The sequence below is a fragment of the Salminus brasiliensis genome, chromosome 23 (genome assembly GCF_030463535.1).
Source record: "Salminus brasiliensis chromosome 23, fSalBra1.hap2, whole genome shotgun sequence".
NCBI lineage: Eukaryota > Metazoa > Chordata > Actinopteri > Characiformes > Bryconidae > Salminus > Salminus brasiliensis.
In genome coordinates, this window is record NC_132900.1 from 29225102 (window position 1) to 29242216 (window position 17115).

The following is a 17115-nucleotide window of genomic DNA, read 5'->3' on the forward strand; positions in this document are numbered from 1 at the left end:
CTTGTAGCCATATGCTAACTTCCTTCGACAGCAGTCCACACTGTCTATTTCTGTTTGTATGTCCGCCAGCAGTTACAGACCGTGCTGGCTCAGTGGTTGGAGCACTGGGTTATTGATCAGTGTTTGTTCGATAGCCAAATATCCACTAAGCTGCCATTCTGTAAACCAGCTTAGAAAGCCAGAGCCAGCCATGCTATGCCAGCCACCCTCTCTGCTCCAGGGGCCATTCCTGGCTTTCTAAACTGTTATATGGCTATTGATCACAGGGTTGTGGGTTGGATAGGTGTATCCAACCCAGGTATCCGCTAAGCTCTGCTATGCCAGCTGGCCTTGGCTTTTTGAAGTACACGAGGGGCGTCTTGGCGGATATCTGGGTATCTGTATTTTACTACACGCTATGGCACCTCTGAAGCAGAGAGGGTTACGAGAGAGTCTTGCTCCAGGGGTGCCATAGCATGGCTGGCTCTGGCTTTCTAGGCTGGCATCGGCTAAGAGCAGAATCGTACAGTACAATTGGGGGATGTCCTTAGAGAAGTCCACCTAGAGAGCGGACGGCTCTCCATGGACGGCCGAGGGATTAGTGGGGGCTGAACCTGCGATCTCTTCGTAAGGCAGCCAACGCTTAGACAGCTACACCACCCTTGTGCACTGTTGTATACAGTTATATATGTTTGTGAGAGCTTGTTAAAGAATATGGGTGATGTGCTGAGTCGTAGGAGCGACCGGCAAGTGCTGTAATTTGTCACTGTAACTGAGAAACTTGTCAACTTGAAAGTATATCACCCCCCCCCCCCCTTTTTTTTTTATTTTTTTTTGCCATGTAAGTACCTCTTCCACTAGTGACATGAATGCTTATGAAGGGGACAGGACTCCTCTGTGATATTTGTCTATGAAACTACACTTACGTCAGCTTTTGTTTCACTGTTTCACGAGTCCTTTTTCCCCCTCTTCTCTCCCCTTTTTCCTTTTACATTTTCCAACACGCTGTGAATCAAGGCCCGATATACGCAGCGTTCAGCATTGTTTAGTCATTGCTGCAGCTCGAAGCTGGACAACATGCAGGCGCAGCAGCTGTGGGGATCCCCATCTTCCCGCTCAGCCTGCGGGTGTGGGCGGATTTGGCACATCAGCACGATGTGAATCCACTAATAGTTGATCTTTTTCCCCTATGACTTTTCAAATTACGGCTCAGGATGCCATCATGTACAGGCAGCGCGGGGTCATCCCGATGCCATTCGGTGTTTTGGAAAGCAAACAGGTCTCTCTTCTACTAGCAACGTCCGGAGGGTGGGTGGGTGTGTGTGTGTGTGTGTGTGTGTGTGGGGGGGGGGGGGGGTCGGTCTTAACGGGAAAACTGTGAAGACAGGACTGAGTCGGTGCTGGGAGGTATTGATTAAAATTCAGTATTGGTGCGGTATTGAAGGAAATCAGGTTAAATATGAATACTGTTGATAAATTCCAAATCAATTGCTGGGTGGTGTTACTTTGTACTGAAGGATGGTGGTGTTCTAGTCCTGATATGGCTTGTTTAGATTGGGCTGTGGTGTTCTGTTCTTTTCATTTGACATGTTGTTCGTGTTAGATGATGTTCGGGCAGTCGGCCATGACTTCGAACAGACTTGGCTCTCACTTTCTCAACGGTTCCACTGTTTAGCTTATTATTGCTAAGCCAAATGGCACGGTTTTGGGCGGGGTTGACTTGCGTATTGCCAGAAAAGCTCAAAGTACACCCTAGACGCTCCCCTGGGGAGATGCGGTCCTATTGCTGGTGTTTTGTCTTATCTGAGGTGAAGCTAGCCTTCTTGAAGAAAAGCTGCTGGTGCTGCTGTGGTGCGAACCGTGTGAAGAAGATAAGACTAGGTTTGTCTTTGTGATTCATTCTTTCTTTAGCGGTTCGGAAAGTCTGTCCGCTCTGATGCTCTGAACAACTGTTTACAAGCGTTTACAAGTTATGAATATTGACATCTGAGGAAATCACATTTCACAAAATCACAATTAAGATTTTTATGGTTTTTATGGACTGTTGTCAGAGAGTGTATTTACAGTCTCCTTCCTGCCTCTCTACTGTAGACGCTGAGCGACAGGCCGTTCATCCAGAAGCTGTTCCGGCCCGTCTCTCCTGACGGCCATGTGCTCACCCTGGGAGACCTGCTGAAGGAGATGTTCCCTGCTGCCATTTGCCAGGATGGTAGGTCATAACAATTAAACTTACACACACACACACACACACCGAGAGAGAGAGACGCAAACATCTGATGATAGGTGAAGCTTATTTTGCTAAGGCAGGTTTTGTTTTGCAGGAAGTTTGAAGGAATATGATCATGGTTTTTATAGCACACAAATAGACCACCCTGATTCTATCTAGAGATTAGAGATATGCGTGACTAAGAGGATGAACCGGGTGAAAGGGGAACGGAGGAGCAAAGGCAGAAAGAAATCCACAGCCAAAACAGGAGCTGTCTGGGATTTCTCCTCGGAGGAAGTCAGATAAGCAGACAATGGCAGTGAGGAACACAGAACCCGCAGGTGGAACAGCCTGCATGGTGGAGCTCATCGTCGCATGGCACATGAAAGTGGTACCGCGCACGTGTGTAGACACACACACACACACACTCTCTCTCTCTCTCTCTTGTGCATGCTTTATCTCTCGCACTCTCCATCTGAGGGGCCTGGTGGTGGCGTTCAGGTGAAAGTGCCACTTTGTTCCATCCTGGCATTCGTTTGGATTCCCTCACTTCCGGCTCTGAGATGTGCACTGATAGGAGGCTGTAAGTGTGTTTGGCTCAGTCAGAAAAAGTCAAAAAAGATCCCCCTTCATTTATTTCATATAACCGCGATAAACAATATTATTGCCGTTTTAAGACCACTGTTCTACACCATTATATAATAATAATAAATAATTAAGCATAATTAATAAAGGTCAAAGTACCTGCTCGTTCATGCTCACCTCGCTTAGTAAACACAATAGGCAACATTGAGTTCAGCACAGATGTTTTTGTTATTGTATGAGAAGGTAATAACATAATTATCGTGCCCGGGCTGAGTTAGGGGTCCCGTTCTCGCTCTGTATTTCTGAATCAGTTTTGACGCTCCAGTTTTGGAAAGTCTTTTCCACTTGTTTTTTCCTTGACCACTTCTTTTCTTGTGCCGTAGGATAATCTCAAATATCCGAGAAAAAGGAGCCTGATTAACAGGAAGTGTAGGGTGGCTTTGTCATTTGAAATTTAAACAGAATAGAAGAGCCACAGTTTTTGATTCCATTTCCTGTCTTTTCAGGTCTCGCCAATAACTGTATAAATACACAGTGATGGCCCATGTGATGAGTCGACTACTACTGGAGATATATATCATAATAATAATAATAATAATAATAAATATATATATATTTTTTTATTTATTTATTTTTTTTTTTTATAAAAATCACTATACTGCGTTGGGGAAGATATTTAATAGCCATTTTAAAATCTGCAACTACTGGTCAATTTTACGCTCATTACAAAATATCGCAATAAATATTGGGTATCGTGATGATATCATGATGCAATGTTTTTACCACATCGCCCAGCCCTAGGTTTGTGTGAAACTGACCAGCCAACACTCAGAAACTCATCGTCCGCCTCTCGCCGTATTTATGCTACTTCATTCATGCAGTCCACCGCTCTGGTAAAGCCGTTTCCAGCACCAAGACAGTTCGCCTGCGTGAGCAAAGGTATCAATCGGACTTGAGTTTGTAACGTTTAGGGTCAGATCATCTCTCCACACAGTGCTCCCGCTCACATGGCTCTCATTATGGAGAGAGCTGAGATTGCTGGAAACAGTTTAGTTATAAACCATGTGGGTATTAACTTATAGGTAAGTGCCTTTAAAGGCGGAATAAAGAAGATATGTACAAATCTAGAGGGTTACCATCATTAAGCCCTGATCTACCAAACCAGGTGTTGATAAATAATACTAGGCTCCAGGAGGAGAGCTTTGGAGATGTTCTAATGAACACAGTGATGGAGATCTTCGACTTTCTGTAGGAATCGTATTAGTCTCTATTCTAATATTAATGTTTAACTGAGGTAACAAACACTTCCCGTCCAGATAAGGAGCTTTTACTACTAGTTTTCCTCTAATGTGCCTAAAACCGTCGCACAGTACTGTTCATATGTCTGTAGTTCATAGAAAAGCTTTGAAGTAGACAAAGCCGCAGGAGTGACTTACTACAACACACTGGGTTTATTTAACCGGGGGATTCCCATGAAAAAAGCAAGACAGGGCCAAGAATGCTCTTTGCCCACCAAGGCTAACATCAACATCTCCTGTTAATTAGCATCTGGCCTCAGACACAAAAGAACACTCTGTTCATTGGCTGTAAGCAGTTAAAGTGGATACGCAGAGACATGCAGCAGAGTGTGTGAGTGTGAGTGTGAGTGTGTGTGTGCGTGTGCATATGTGTACCGTCTCCCCTACGTATCTTCCAGAGCGAGATTTCGAAACAGCAGAGAGCCCATCTTTTTGAGAAATCCCCGCGCTCGGCTTTAGAAGTCAGTCAGTCAGAAAGACAAGATTTGTCCTTTTTTTTTTTCTTTATTTTTTGTGTTTTTTTTTTTAGTCCTCTTCTAAGAGCTTTTGCGGTGGTATTATTTCAAATAAATGAATTGCTCAAAAAAAGCCCCCGCCCATCAAACCTTCACATCAGCCCACGCTCGTAGTGGGGAAACCTACAGCTGGCCCACCCACCTATCCACAAACGCAGTATCACTACTGAGCGCAGCTCTCAGATGAGGCTGCGTTTGTGACTGAGTGACTGACTGATTGAGTGTGTGTGTGTGTGTGTGTGTGTGTGTGTGTGTGTGTATGTGTATGTGTGTGTGTGTGCAGATCGGGGCATTCCATTTCACTTCTCAGAGCGTTTCAGCCACTGCCTCAGACCATAGCAGTGGAAAGGGGTCACTTTCAGAAGAATCACTGCCCGAGTCACTGGAACAATCAAGTCAGATTTATTCAGAACCTCTGAGCATTCAGAGCTACGCCTCTGTTCTTCTCCTATGACCCAACTTTTGGCCTCTCTCTGCCCGTGTAATTGGGCAGAAATGAGCGGTTGCGGTTTGAATAAATAAAGTGTTGGCCATGCTTCAGCAAGAACACTTAATGTTCGGAATCTCGCTGCTGCTGCTGCTGCTGCTGCTGCTGCCGCTGCCGTTGCTGTGCTCGACCGCGGTGTAAGCTATTTTGTGTGTTGTCAGCAACCTCAAAGCACTACCACGCCAGCCTACGAGTTCTCCTCCACCGAGGGCTATCTTTTTCCTCTGGATTTTTTTGATTAGCGTTTCTGTAGAAAGAGGAGGCCTGCCCTGGAGACTTCTAGGAAATGTTGAGTTCTCCCCTGTTGCCCACTTGCCCAATTCGTTCCACTGGAAATGTGGCCTGGGCCCAGGCACAACCTGAACACGAGCTGTTGGCGGTGTCTGTGCTCTGCTGTCGCTCCAGACGAGCAGTCGTAGCACCGAATTCATCTTTGATTTATGGTTGGGGGTTAGAACCTGGTTTGTGCTCCAAAGATAGCACATCTGTTAGTTATTTAAAATTTCATCTGTTAGTTACAAATAGTTATTTTTTCCATTGAAAATTAAGACATCTTCCCCTCTCTTGTACAGTTTTTAGATTTTAATATATATATATATATATATATATATATATATATATATATATATATATATATATATATATATATATATATATATATATATATATAATACATACACCAGCAAGCTCTATTAAACAAATTTATAACAATGTTTGTTATTTTATGGAATAATTGGAACAACTGGAACGTAGATCTGCCCAAACCAAAGTAATAAATTGGACGATAACTCATATGGAACAAATGCTGTCCGATTCCGACTGCGTACCCCTTCAGTAATAATAAAAATGTAAATGTCTGTCCCTCTAGTTTTTGTGTACTTAAGTTTTCATTTTAGAAGACTAGAGTTGTTCTTATCATGTTTTTAATGGATATGAATGAATGAACAACTACATTTTAAGGCTTTTCCTTTAATTAATTTATTCCATTTAATTGTTTATATATTTTATATTTTGACTTTATTATAATTTAAAATTTAATATAATATAATTTTATATAATACAATTATTATATAACATAATAATTAATATATTATATAATATAATTTTATATTTAATATAATTTTTCTTTATTTTTGGAGCCAATCGCCAATCATTTTTCAGTACAATTGGTCTATGACCGATACTAATCGAGGGCGGGACTGGATGCCACATGCAGTATATTTTGCAGTTTTACACATGCAGTTTTAAGTATACCGTAGGATTAAAAGTGATGGTTATCACACCGTCTACAATACCGGTAAAAACCAGTCAGTTAATTAATGGAGGAAAATGATCATCAGATTAATCTGTAATAAAATTATCATTACCTGGAGACAGAATGGTTTAAAAAAGCTATGCTTCATGTGCAGCTTTCTTATTTATTTATTTTAATATCAAAGGAAGATTTTTACGTAATCTTCCATTATAAAATCATTTTAGCTACAGTAAAGCGTTTGTTCAGTTTAAAAAAAAATCGAAATCCAAAAAACTTTATATTTTGTAGTTGTATCTAGAGAAGAAGAGACAGAATAGTGAAACACTGTACACTGTGATACCGTAAACATTTAAATGGATTAAAATAAAGGAAAAATTGTAGTTATTGTAGTTCTTCATTTATTCGTTCATGTCCATCAGAAACATCATAAGAACAAGCAGTAACAACCAAATCACCTTAATCACATATGATCTCTAACAGTGAAGACTTTAAGTAGAAGTAGTCGAAACCACAGTCAGAATCCGACAGTATTTGTTCAAAATTAGTTATCATCCAATTTATTTTTGCTTCGGGCAGATCTGTGTACAGTTGCTTACAGTTCACTTGATTTCCTTTTATTTAAATAGTTTATTTCAATATTTAAAGTGTTTATTTTCTTCTTAAGTATTTAAAAGGCCCAGTTATCCCATTAAATAACAAATATAATTATGAATTTGTCTAATAGAACGTGCTGGGGTTTTGTGTGTTTGAGCTTTGGATTAACAAGTAATAATAATAAAGACTAAGAAGAATTGGCCTAAATAATCCATAATCGGCCAATTTGAATTTTTAATTTTTTTGGAATCGGACATAATAATAATTCATGACCATCGCATCTCTAGTGTATCATTTTTACTGAGCTGAGCTACCACTGTTTGGCACTTGATCAAGTACCTTTACTGTATCTGCTCCATGGGTGCCCTAGCACAGCGGACCCCAGCTTTCTAAGCTGAGATGTGCTTTATATAAGTATAATAACCATAATAAAGGTACATAGTTAGTTTCTATCATATACATATATCATATATTATTATATGTATGTGTGTGTATACATATATGTATGTATATGTCTGCGTGTATATGATGGAATTGTGAGTTAGTGGTTTTGAATGGTGGCACTTCAGGAATTTATTTATTTATATGGGTAGTTTACAGCTGTTCAGTTGGACCCAAGTATTGAGGCATATGTTAGAATATACCTGAAATGATGTGTTTATTTGCTTACCTTGATTCCATGGGGTCTATCTGAAGTATGCTTTACCTGTACCTGAGCCATGTAACTTAAAGTGGTAATGAAGTGGGGCAGTGGTGGCTGTCGATAACAGGGTTGTGGGTTCGATTCCCGGGCTCGGCAAGCTGCCACTGTTGGGCCCTTGAGCAAGGCCCTTTACCCTCTCTGCTCCCCGGGCGCTGGAGTTGGCTGCCCACCGCTCTGGGTGTGTGTGTACTCACTGCCCCTAGTTCACTAGTGTGTGTGTGTGTGTGTGTGTGTGTGTGTTCACTACCACAGATGGGTTAAATGCGGAGGACACATTTCGCTGCACAGTGACAAATACATGCACCTTTACCTTAACTTTCCACGCTTTCTCTCCTGATGGAATGGTTGGGCCAAATCTAATCTCAGTAAGCTTACAGAAAGGCTGTACACTAACTAATTTTGAAATGTCATGTGGATGACAACATGCTGGGATTCTTGGATAGGCAGTATGTTTGGTTGTGGGGTGGGGGGGCGAAATATCATTAAATGTTAGACCTTTAGACCTTTGGGGACAGGAAATCTCGTCTGTCAAGAGGCAGAAGGTTGCCCTGACCTATTATTTCATGTTTGAATTATTGTGAATCATGTTTAGCAGCTGTTCAGCTGGTGATTTGCACTGAGACTTTAAACCACGACATGTTCTAATGCTGTTGCTTTGGACGTATTTTTAACACTCATCTAAACAAGCTTCAGCCAGTGAAGAACGTATGTGTAAGTGTACGTTTTAGGAGGTATGGATGCATCCTACCCTGGCAAGGTTGGCTGCTGTTCCGGTCTGTTTCCTGTACCGTATGTTGGTGTAGGCTTCGTCTTACTGTACGTGCTGGAGTCTTACACGAATACAGTTTAGCTTTACAGTAAATGGGCTCCTTTTGTTAAGGGGGGCTTCTTCCCCCATGCCCCCCTGTCAGTCAGAGGTGTTGTAGTAAGTAGGCGACAGTGAAAGGTGCTGTTAAATCGAGACTGTGAATCAGTCGCGCTCTCTCTGCGGAAGTATTGAAAAGGATGAAACTGGCCTGGTCCCCTGTGATTCCAGCCTTGACTTTTAAACAAGAAGTAAAGATCAACGCACCTTTACATTTAAGGCATTTAGCAGACGCTCTTCTCCAGAGCAGCTTGCAAAAGTGCTTCACTGTTCTCTCAAGAAGAACCTCAGCTAGTTTGAATAGACTAAAAATGTAAAGATCCTCTAATCTTAGACTCAATTAAACATAAGTCAATAAGGAGAACACAGTACCACAGTACCCCCAGTATTGTTGGTGAATACACGGGTGTCCCAATACTTTTGTCCATGTAGTGTAGCTAGTTTCGATATAATATTTAAATGGAAATAACTTGAAACCCGTCATTTTTACTTGAAATATGGTCTGCATTGAGGTTACGAACCCCATTCCGGACGTCTATCAGGACAACTGTATTTCCATTCATTTGTGAGGACACATTCAGTGATGATGAGGTCTGGACTCTAGGGCGTTCACTGCATTGTTGAGAACAGCTGCAGTTGTTTCATTCTTCTTCTTCTTCTTCTTCTTTCTTTTTTTTGTCGTCTTTGGTTTGCTTTTCTCAGTAAGGGCTTCGTGATCAGCTCCACATCTTTTTCAGACCCACAGCGATGAGTTGACCTATTAATTTCCAGGTTATCAGTCCTTTGCTATCAGCTCATCTTCTAATTTTCCGTTTTCAGTCATGCCTGTGCTAGAAGACCTCGCGGTAGATGATTGTTGTCATCCTTGAAAGGTTTTGGTTGCATCACACGGAAAATGCCCAAAAGGGAACCAGGTCCTGATGGTTCAGCCCAAGTGGAAGCACTCTGCTGTGAAACTACCTGAACATGCTGTAAATAGTGCACCGATGCCACAACATCCCCCTTCTTTCAGAGATGGTTTTTAGGGCTTCCTGTTAAGGCTTGAAGCTTTCCTGTTTTGGTTTAGAGTACCGTCAATCTCACCAATGTCTTGATGCGAGAGTGCCACCAGTGGTGTCTCTGGTGCTTACTGAATTCAAACTTCACCCTAGCCCACCCACGTGAGGTAAGTGTGTGGGCTTCAGAATGAGCAGAAACCCGGTCCCCCACCAAGGTGAATGTTACTGGTTTCATTTCTTAGCAGTTTCGTTTACCAGTTGAATGTTAGGAGTTTCATGCTGCTTTAGCAAACCTGAAGCTTTGAGAAGACTCTTAGTGAAGGTACCACACTAAGGGCTGGTTTTCTAGCCATGGATTAAGCTTAGTCTTTGACCAAATTGCAGTGCTGGGTGGAATTTCTATTGGAAAAATATGGGCCCTTTTATTGGAAGATGTTGGTACCTTGCCCTAATGCCAGGTGTAGGCTAGAGGAGTACAAAGCCCCCTCAGCATTGAGCTGTGGAGCAGTGGAAGAACTGTGCTCCATCCAATACGTTGGGGATGATGAGGTGCAGTGCTGATCATTCAACATCCTAACCTCACTAATGCTTGTTACTTGCCTGTCCAATTACTTACGTCAAACAACTTTTGTTCACGAAAACGGACAGACTATTCAGAATGGTTTCCTCGGCAGGTAAAGTGAATAACGCTGATTGATTGGTTTCAGTGCCATCAATGTCAGGGGGTTGGAATCAAGTGAACAGTCAAACTGTTTGGTCAAACTGACCAAACCTAAGAATCTGAGGCTCTTTGACAAGAACCAAATTGATGACTGGGTCAGAGCATCTCCAAAACATCAGGCAGGTCTTGTGAGGTGTTCTAATATCCCATGACCGCCTGTGAACCAGCTTGTGACTGGGTGATGGGCACCTAAAGCTCATTGGTACTTATGGACGCCCCACTTTACAACATACAGGACTTTAAGGATCTGCTGCTAATGTCTTTGGGCCGTACACCACAGCTTAGCTCCTTTGGAGTCTCGTCCGAGCGACGATTTTGGTGACTTGAGGGAAACCTACACAATATTAGGCTGGTGGTTTTAATGTTTTGAGTGATTGAGATGTAAGAGTTTAGTATATGTAACTAATTCGGCTAATCTGTATTTTATTATGTTGAATCAGGCGAGCCGGTGCTGGAATCCAGCAGATCCATGCGGTGGCCGGCGGCGAACCGGAAGTCTGGCGTCTGTCCTAATGACAGTCAAGCAAGATAAACAATGTATGCAGGTCCCTTAACCCTCCACACAGTACTGTACACCTGTGAAACTGGACAAGAGGGCACCGTACAGCTAAAACCAGCCTGAAGCCTAAAGGCCTGAGCATTGCCTGCCGTACTAAAAGAAGCAGGGGAAGCTAGCCCTTTAAAAGTGATGGTGCTTCTTGCTCCTAAGCTCACCCCTGTGATCAGTGTGTGTATGAGGAGACTCTTGTGGACGTCTGAGCTAACTTCTGAAGATCCACTGTACGGCCATGTTGTTTCTGCGCTCGGTGAAATCCCCCTCGTGTCATAATGAGAGTGATCAAGGGGATGCACCCACCCTCCATGAGCGCAAGAGAATGAACCCTGGCTTCCAGGGACGTGCTCAGCCCTCACAGCCGCTCTTCACCTGTTACTTTCTGTGTGTTTGTGCATCACAGCCAGGTGCGGTCCTCAGGAGTGTCGTGATTTGGTCCCTGCAGAACGTGATGAGGGCCCCTGTGTCAGTCCCAGGCCTCAGGCTAGTGGACTGTTGAGAGGTTCTCGAGCACATCATCCCGCCTGAAGCTTTCTTAGAAGAGGACGTCATCTCTGTAGATTAGCTTAGGTTTATGTTGTGCTGCAGCTGGGTTTTGTCCGTTGTCTTGCCTCTGTGTAACCTCTCTGCTGTGCCCTGTTTAAATGGGGAAACCGCCCTGGTAACGGTTATCCTGTTATTACGTGTACGCATGCATCTTGTTTTGTGGATTTTAACGGTCAAGGCAGTTAGTCATATTGAGCCGCACGATTCGAGCTCCGCCCAGTTGCATCTCTCTCCCCGCCCGCTCTGCCAGAATGAGATTTGGTATGAGTGGATGAGAGGGGCGTGGCTTTTGTAAGAAAAAGTGGTGGTGGTGGTGGTGGTGGTGATGCTGATTCCTTTGACAGGTGTGTGTGTGTGTGTTCCTGTCCCTATCCTTGTCCCTCCCTCGCTCCTCTCACACTGTCTTTGCCCTAGTGTTAACCCCTGACCCTGCGTATGGCCCTCAGCTAAGTCAGTAAGTATTGCTCACTGTTGCAGGTTGTGGGAATTGTAACGGGAACAGTGGCAGAGCTCTGGATGGTCATGTGGACTATCACCACCCCACCTCACCTCATCCCCCCCCCAACTCCTTCTAAAAGAGCTGGAATGATGGTGGTGCTTCATCCAGCAAACACAGTAGTTCCACTGCTCCACAGCCCCCTCTAGCCCACGCCTGCCTGGCATTAGACAGCATGGTGCCAACAGGTTCATGTTTATCTGCCCCAGAGAATAGTCCTACTCTATTCTATTGCCAGTACGTCTCTACAGGGATTAGACAAGCTGTGTGTGTGTATTTGCACGTCTGTGTCAGCAACGGGTGAAGCTGAATTCTTTATTAGAAGGGGTGTCCATAAATATTCGGACATACAGTGTATGAAGCACTTTTTAAGCTGTTGATCATGAAATAACGTTGCTTCCAAACAACACAGTTGTCAGAGGAATTGCTTACTGCAGTTATAACCTTGTGGTTTACTGGAGGTCATTTGTAGCTGTAGAAAGAACCACCGATTTGACCACGAATAATTTGTGCGGCTTATTGCTTTAATATGCCGGCAGTCTCTTTGTGAGATCGCTCTACCTACCCCACCTAAAGCTGCTCTTCTGATTGAGGAGTTTTTTGGGACTTTTTTTTTTTTCTGGCTAATTGCTGGAAGATTAAGGCTGTATGTGTGCGGTAAGCCTTGAGGTTCTTTAAGCACAAAGCTTAAAAGAGAGCTGAGCATTCATTTGTGGTTAATTTTTGGTTCCGTTTAAAGGGACCATGTTCACAGATGCTCAGGGGAAGAAAAAACATGAGTCGATTGTCTGAGACCACCTGAAAGTGTGAAAACACCACCCACCACAGAAGTACATACTGAACTGATATGTCTGTTGCATCTAGATTTAACATGTAGGATCTTGTTAAATTAGACTTGGGGAAATAAACACTACAGTTCTAGCAGGTGTAGTTGGTTATCACTATATGGACCCTTTTGGCCCCAAACATCATCTCCATTTCCATTAAATATTCATATCAGTCTGGCCATACAGAAAACTAGGACCCACCTGGCTAGTTCCACGCTCAGTAATACCGAAAGTGAACCCGTGTGTGCGCTGGCGGATGAGCCAGCATTTACGTCTCTTTGACTGGACCCCAAAACCCCCCTCACACCCCTCACTTAGCTGTTTAACCTCGCCTCCTCTTCATAGGTCAGGAGGCTAATGTTACTGCTCCCAGCGGTTCCCTCCACTTTCCAGAGTGCTGAGCGCCACTCCATGAGGTCAGCACGGGTAGCGATGACTAAAAGATGATGGAGAGACGCTGGACGATGTGGACGTTCTGCTCTTGCCAGCAGACAACAAACAGTGGAGCCATTCATGACCTCATACCAGATCAAGCCTGCCAGCTCGCTGAGATTTGGTCTGTCCGAGGAACGTGCGTGAAAGTTGGGAAAGTGATGAAAGAAGGAAGTTGCAGCTATATATATATATATATATATATATATATATATATATATATATATATATATATATATATATATATATATATATAATAACGTTTGTTTTTATTTCCTAGAAAGTGTTGCACGTCTTATTCGCTGACACACGCGCACACACACACACACGACAAGCTGTAGTGGACGCTTCAGGCCGAAGGAGACTCATTAGTCCTTGTCTGTGACCATTTGAACTCCTGGCTGTCCCTCATGTCTCCCAGACAAGATGATGGATAGAGGTCTTGCAGAGATAGTTGGGGGGGACAAAAGGGGGGAATGGACACCTCCCTGAGTGACAGGTCAATAAAAGTCACCCGTCGTTCCTCCAGTGGTCTCCCAGTGAACTTTAATGTTTGTTTTTCTTTTTTTCTTTATCTCTCTCTCGCCATCAGACGAGCCAAAGAAGTACCAAGTGGTGATTCACGGGATCGAGCCGCTGTTGGAGACGCCCGTCCAGTGGCTGAGCGAACACCTGAGCCACCCGGACAACTTCCTCCACATCTGCATCGTCCCGGCACCGAGCGACTGAGCCGCGAGCTCCGGTGTCCCCAGAGTCGGGAGCTGTGGACAATCAACAGATGGCTCGAACGTGGCTTTGCCTCTCTCCGCCTTGTCCCTGAGGGAATTTTCCGGAAGAAAAACTTTGGTTTTGTTTTGTTTTTGTTTTTTTCCCCATTTTTTGGGGGTCAATATTCATTTGTCCGTCTCTCCGAGTAGGCGAAAATCTCGGACGCAAAGCTCCTCCGAATCATCGGAATGATGGGAAACCACCTGACCGATTTATTATGCATGCCGTAGGGATGTAAACAACATACTGTTTGCTGGTCATCACTGTCAATATCCAGCAGCTACCGGAGTATCCGTCACGTAACACATTAGCCTAGTAGTAACAGTAACGTGCACGTCACTGCTTGGAAAACCTGTCACCTCTGTATCCGTTTGAGAGGAAACGTTCGACAGGAACGACGGAGCGGCATTTTTAAATACTTTATACGTAACAGATGTAACCAGAGTTCAGTTATTTGTTGCTACTGGAGTTTAATGAACACAACGTTACACCAGCTGTTAAAGGAGTAATCTGGGGGCGGAGGGAGTGAGTTGGCAGGATTGCTGACTTTCCCCTGAAGTAGCTGATTAAGCAAGACATGTTAAATATCTGATAGATGTTGCTTTAGTTTAGAGCGGGGGATGCTAGGCGGAGGTTGCTAACAAACGCTGGACTTGGACTGTTAGCAGTTTTATCTCTAATTTTGCAGTTTAGTAAAACAATGTTGATAACCTTTAGCTGCTGCCTGATCTAGATGCTTTTCGAGAGACTGTTGAGGGCCGTTTTTAGGCTTGTCTACAACAATGAGATTGGTGACTGTCTGAATCCAGTGTTTGTTAGCAACGCTAGCCTAGCGTCTCTTGTTGTAAAGTGAAGTAAATAAACACATTTCAGATATTAAACATGTCCAGACTGACTGTCTGGCACTGACCAGCTCAGTGATCAATCGCATACATTTGACTTTTCACCAAACTGCTCCTTTAAGACGTTTACATCCCTGGTATGCATCTCTCCCATCTGCTGTCACTCTGCCGTCTGACCTCAGAGTTCGGCCTGCATGCCCTCTACGTGTTGCCTTACATTGCGTACCTAGGTTTCATACTGTCTGCCACCGCGCCCGTGCCGCCGTCACAGTATTACAGAGCCTCGTATATCTTTCAACCTCTCTCTCTCCTTCCGTCTCTCTCATCATGACTAACGTGCCGCCGATGCTCTTAGATCTTCTCTCGGCGCTGTGTTAATTATCAGTTCCAATCCTGTTTGTCGTTAAATGAGACCACTAAACTGCTGTACTCTGCCAAGCCTCCCCTGGGCGGGGGGTCATTACCGACACAGTTTACAGGCACGTATGAAAAGGGGTGGTGGTGGGGGGGGGGAATGCGTTGAAGGAGGCGTGAAAAGTAGGAAAGGAATTATGTCTTGTCTCTGGCAGCAACTGTCATACCAGGAAAACGAAGAAAAGCAAAGGAGAGACCAGGAGGTACCAGAACTTTGGACTCTAGGCGGCATGATGACCTCACACACATACACACACAGATCCATGTGTCAGACTACGTGACTGCAGCCTGCATGGGAAGAGTCAGCAGAGGCCCCTTGGGAAGTCTTGCGGGTTCTGTCTGGTTACAAGAAGCGTCGTCCAGGACACCCCCCCCCCCCCACACCCAAACACCCCCCACGCTCCAGCTCTCTGTTTATTTCAAAGGGGAACTCCACCGTATTTCCAAATTTCTGCCTAATTCAGTGTAAGAGATGTTAATACTTTTAGAATGTAGGGGTTGGTGTGGGAATGGTTCCTTAGTAGAGAAACCGGAATTGGACCAGGGGACGCTATGTCCATGACTGTGTCCATGACTGTGTCCATCTAGGTCTAATCTAAAAATATTTATTTACTATACGAACCACCAGTGAACCCAACACATTGACTTAAGGGGTTATGAGTATGAGTTTTGCCTTCGAGCACCCTGTATGTACACTATACGGACAAAAGTATTGGGACACCTGCTCATTCATGTGTCGTTGTTCGCAGTCTAGATCCTGCTGCTGTTGGAGTAACTGTGGCTACTGTCCAGGGAAGCGTTGCTGTGAGGGTTTGATTTGCATTCGGCGACCAAAGCGTTCAGGGAGGTCAGGATGCTGGATGATGATGATGATGATGGTCATGATGATAATCATCACCACCCCAACTCATCCCAGATCGGCTCCAGAGTCCCCTAATCTTTTGGCAGTAGTTCTCTACAGAGACTAGACGAGCTGCGGTTGTGTGCTTTTTGCACATATGGGTCAGCAACAGGCGCAGCTCAAAGAAGCCAAATGCATTCATTGTCAGACTTTTTTTTATAAATATATGTTTATATATTTATTTATATTGTTATTATTATTATTATTAATTTGGGTGGAGTTCCCCTTTCATTAGCTTCCGCTCCATAATCCAGTTCTCACAGTTTTACCCTTTATGTGGTTGATCAGTCAAGGCAGTAGCTGTAGCCATGAGTTGACAGTCTCATGTCGTGTCAGAACCCACATAAGAAAGTCTAGTAGAGCTTCTTGGCTGCATGCAGCGCAGGTTAAACACCAGACCTGTCTTTGTTGATCGACTGCGTTGAGGTTAAGCTGAGAACTCTATTAAAATGGAAATAAATGAATAACTCTTAACTCTTCTAACGACAGTGTGTGGATTCTAACGTCCTAATAGTTGTCTGTCTCTGTCTCTCTCTCTCTCTCTCTCTCTCTCTTTTGTTGTTGTTTATTTATTTATTAATTTTATTCATCGCAGAAAAAGCACTGAGGTGGATGAGGAACGTCTCCGTCTTCTGGACGTCAGTAACCTTTGCTCGATTCGCTGCGGTTAGCTCAGTTTCAGCCCGTCTGTCCATCATAGGAGTGCAGCGTAATCTTCAGAGTGGAAGCTAGGTGAGTCAGAGGTCAGCCTGCTAGGGGCAGTCATACTGAGATGGTAGAAGGTGCTACCAGGCAATATCTCTCCTGCCCTGCTTTTAAAGCCTCAGGCAGCCTCGGGCAGCCTCGCTGCGCTTGTAACTATTTAGGCTCCACCACATTTGTTTGTGTTTAGTTCGTTTGGAAGGGATGCTGGAGGTTGGGAGGTTTGGGGGGAGGGGGATGGCGGAGGTTATGGGGGGTGGTGGTGGTTTCAGACGATTAACAGCTGAGAGTGATTATTCGCTTATAGGAATAAGTGAGTGTACTCGGCCAGACACAGACAGACCGCACGGCTTCCGCTCGGACGACCTCGCGATACATTTAGGAGGAACATCTTGGGATTGTTTACTGAGTGGGTTTTTTTTTATTTT

The 17115-nt window shown here is 44.1% G+C and overlaps 1 protein-coding gene across 1 annotated transcript in view; it reads left to right on the forward strand.

Moving 5' to 3' along the window:
* atg5 (ATG5 autophagy related 5 homolog (S. cerevisiae)) overlaps window positions 1-16909 on the forward strand; it is a 32060-nt gene extending 15151 nt beyond the window's left edge. The window contains exons 8-9 of the mRNA XM_072669018.1: window positions 2071-2188; window positions 13653-16909. Of these exons, the coding sequence (XP_072525119.1) occupies window positions 2071-2188; window positions 13653-13789 (255 nt within the window). The 3' untranslated portion in view covers window positions 13790-16909. The remainder of the gene's footprint in view (window positions 1-2070; window positions 2189-13652) is intronic.
* The last annotated feature ends 206 nt before the right edge of the window (window positions 16910-17115 follow it).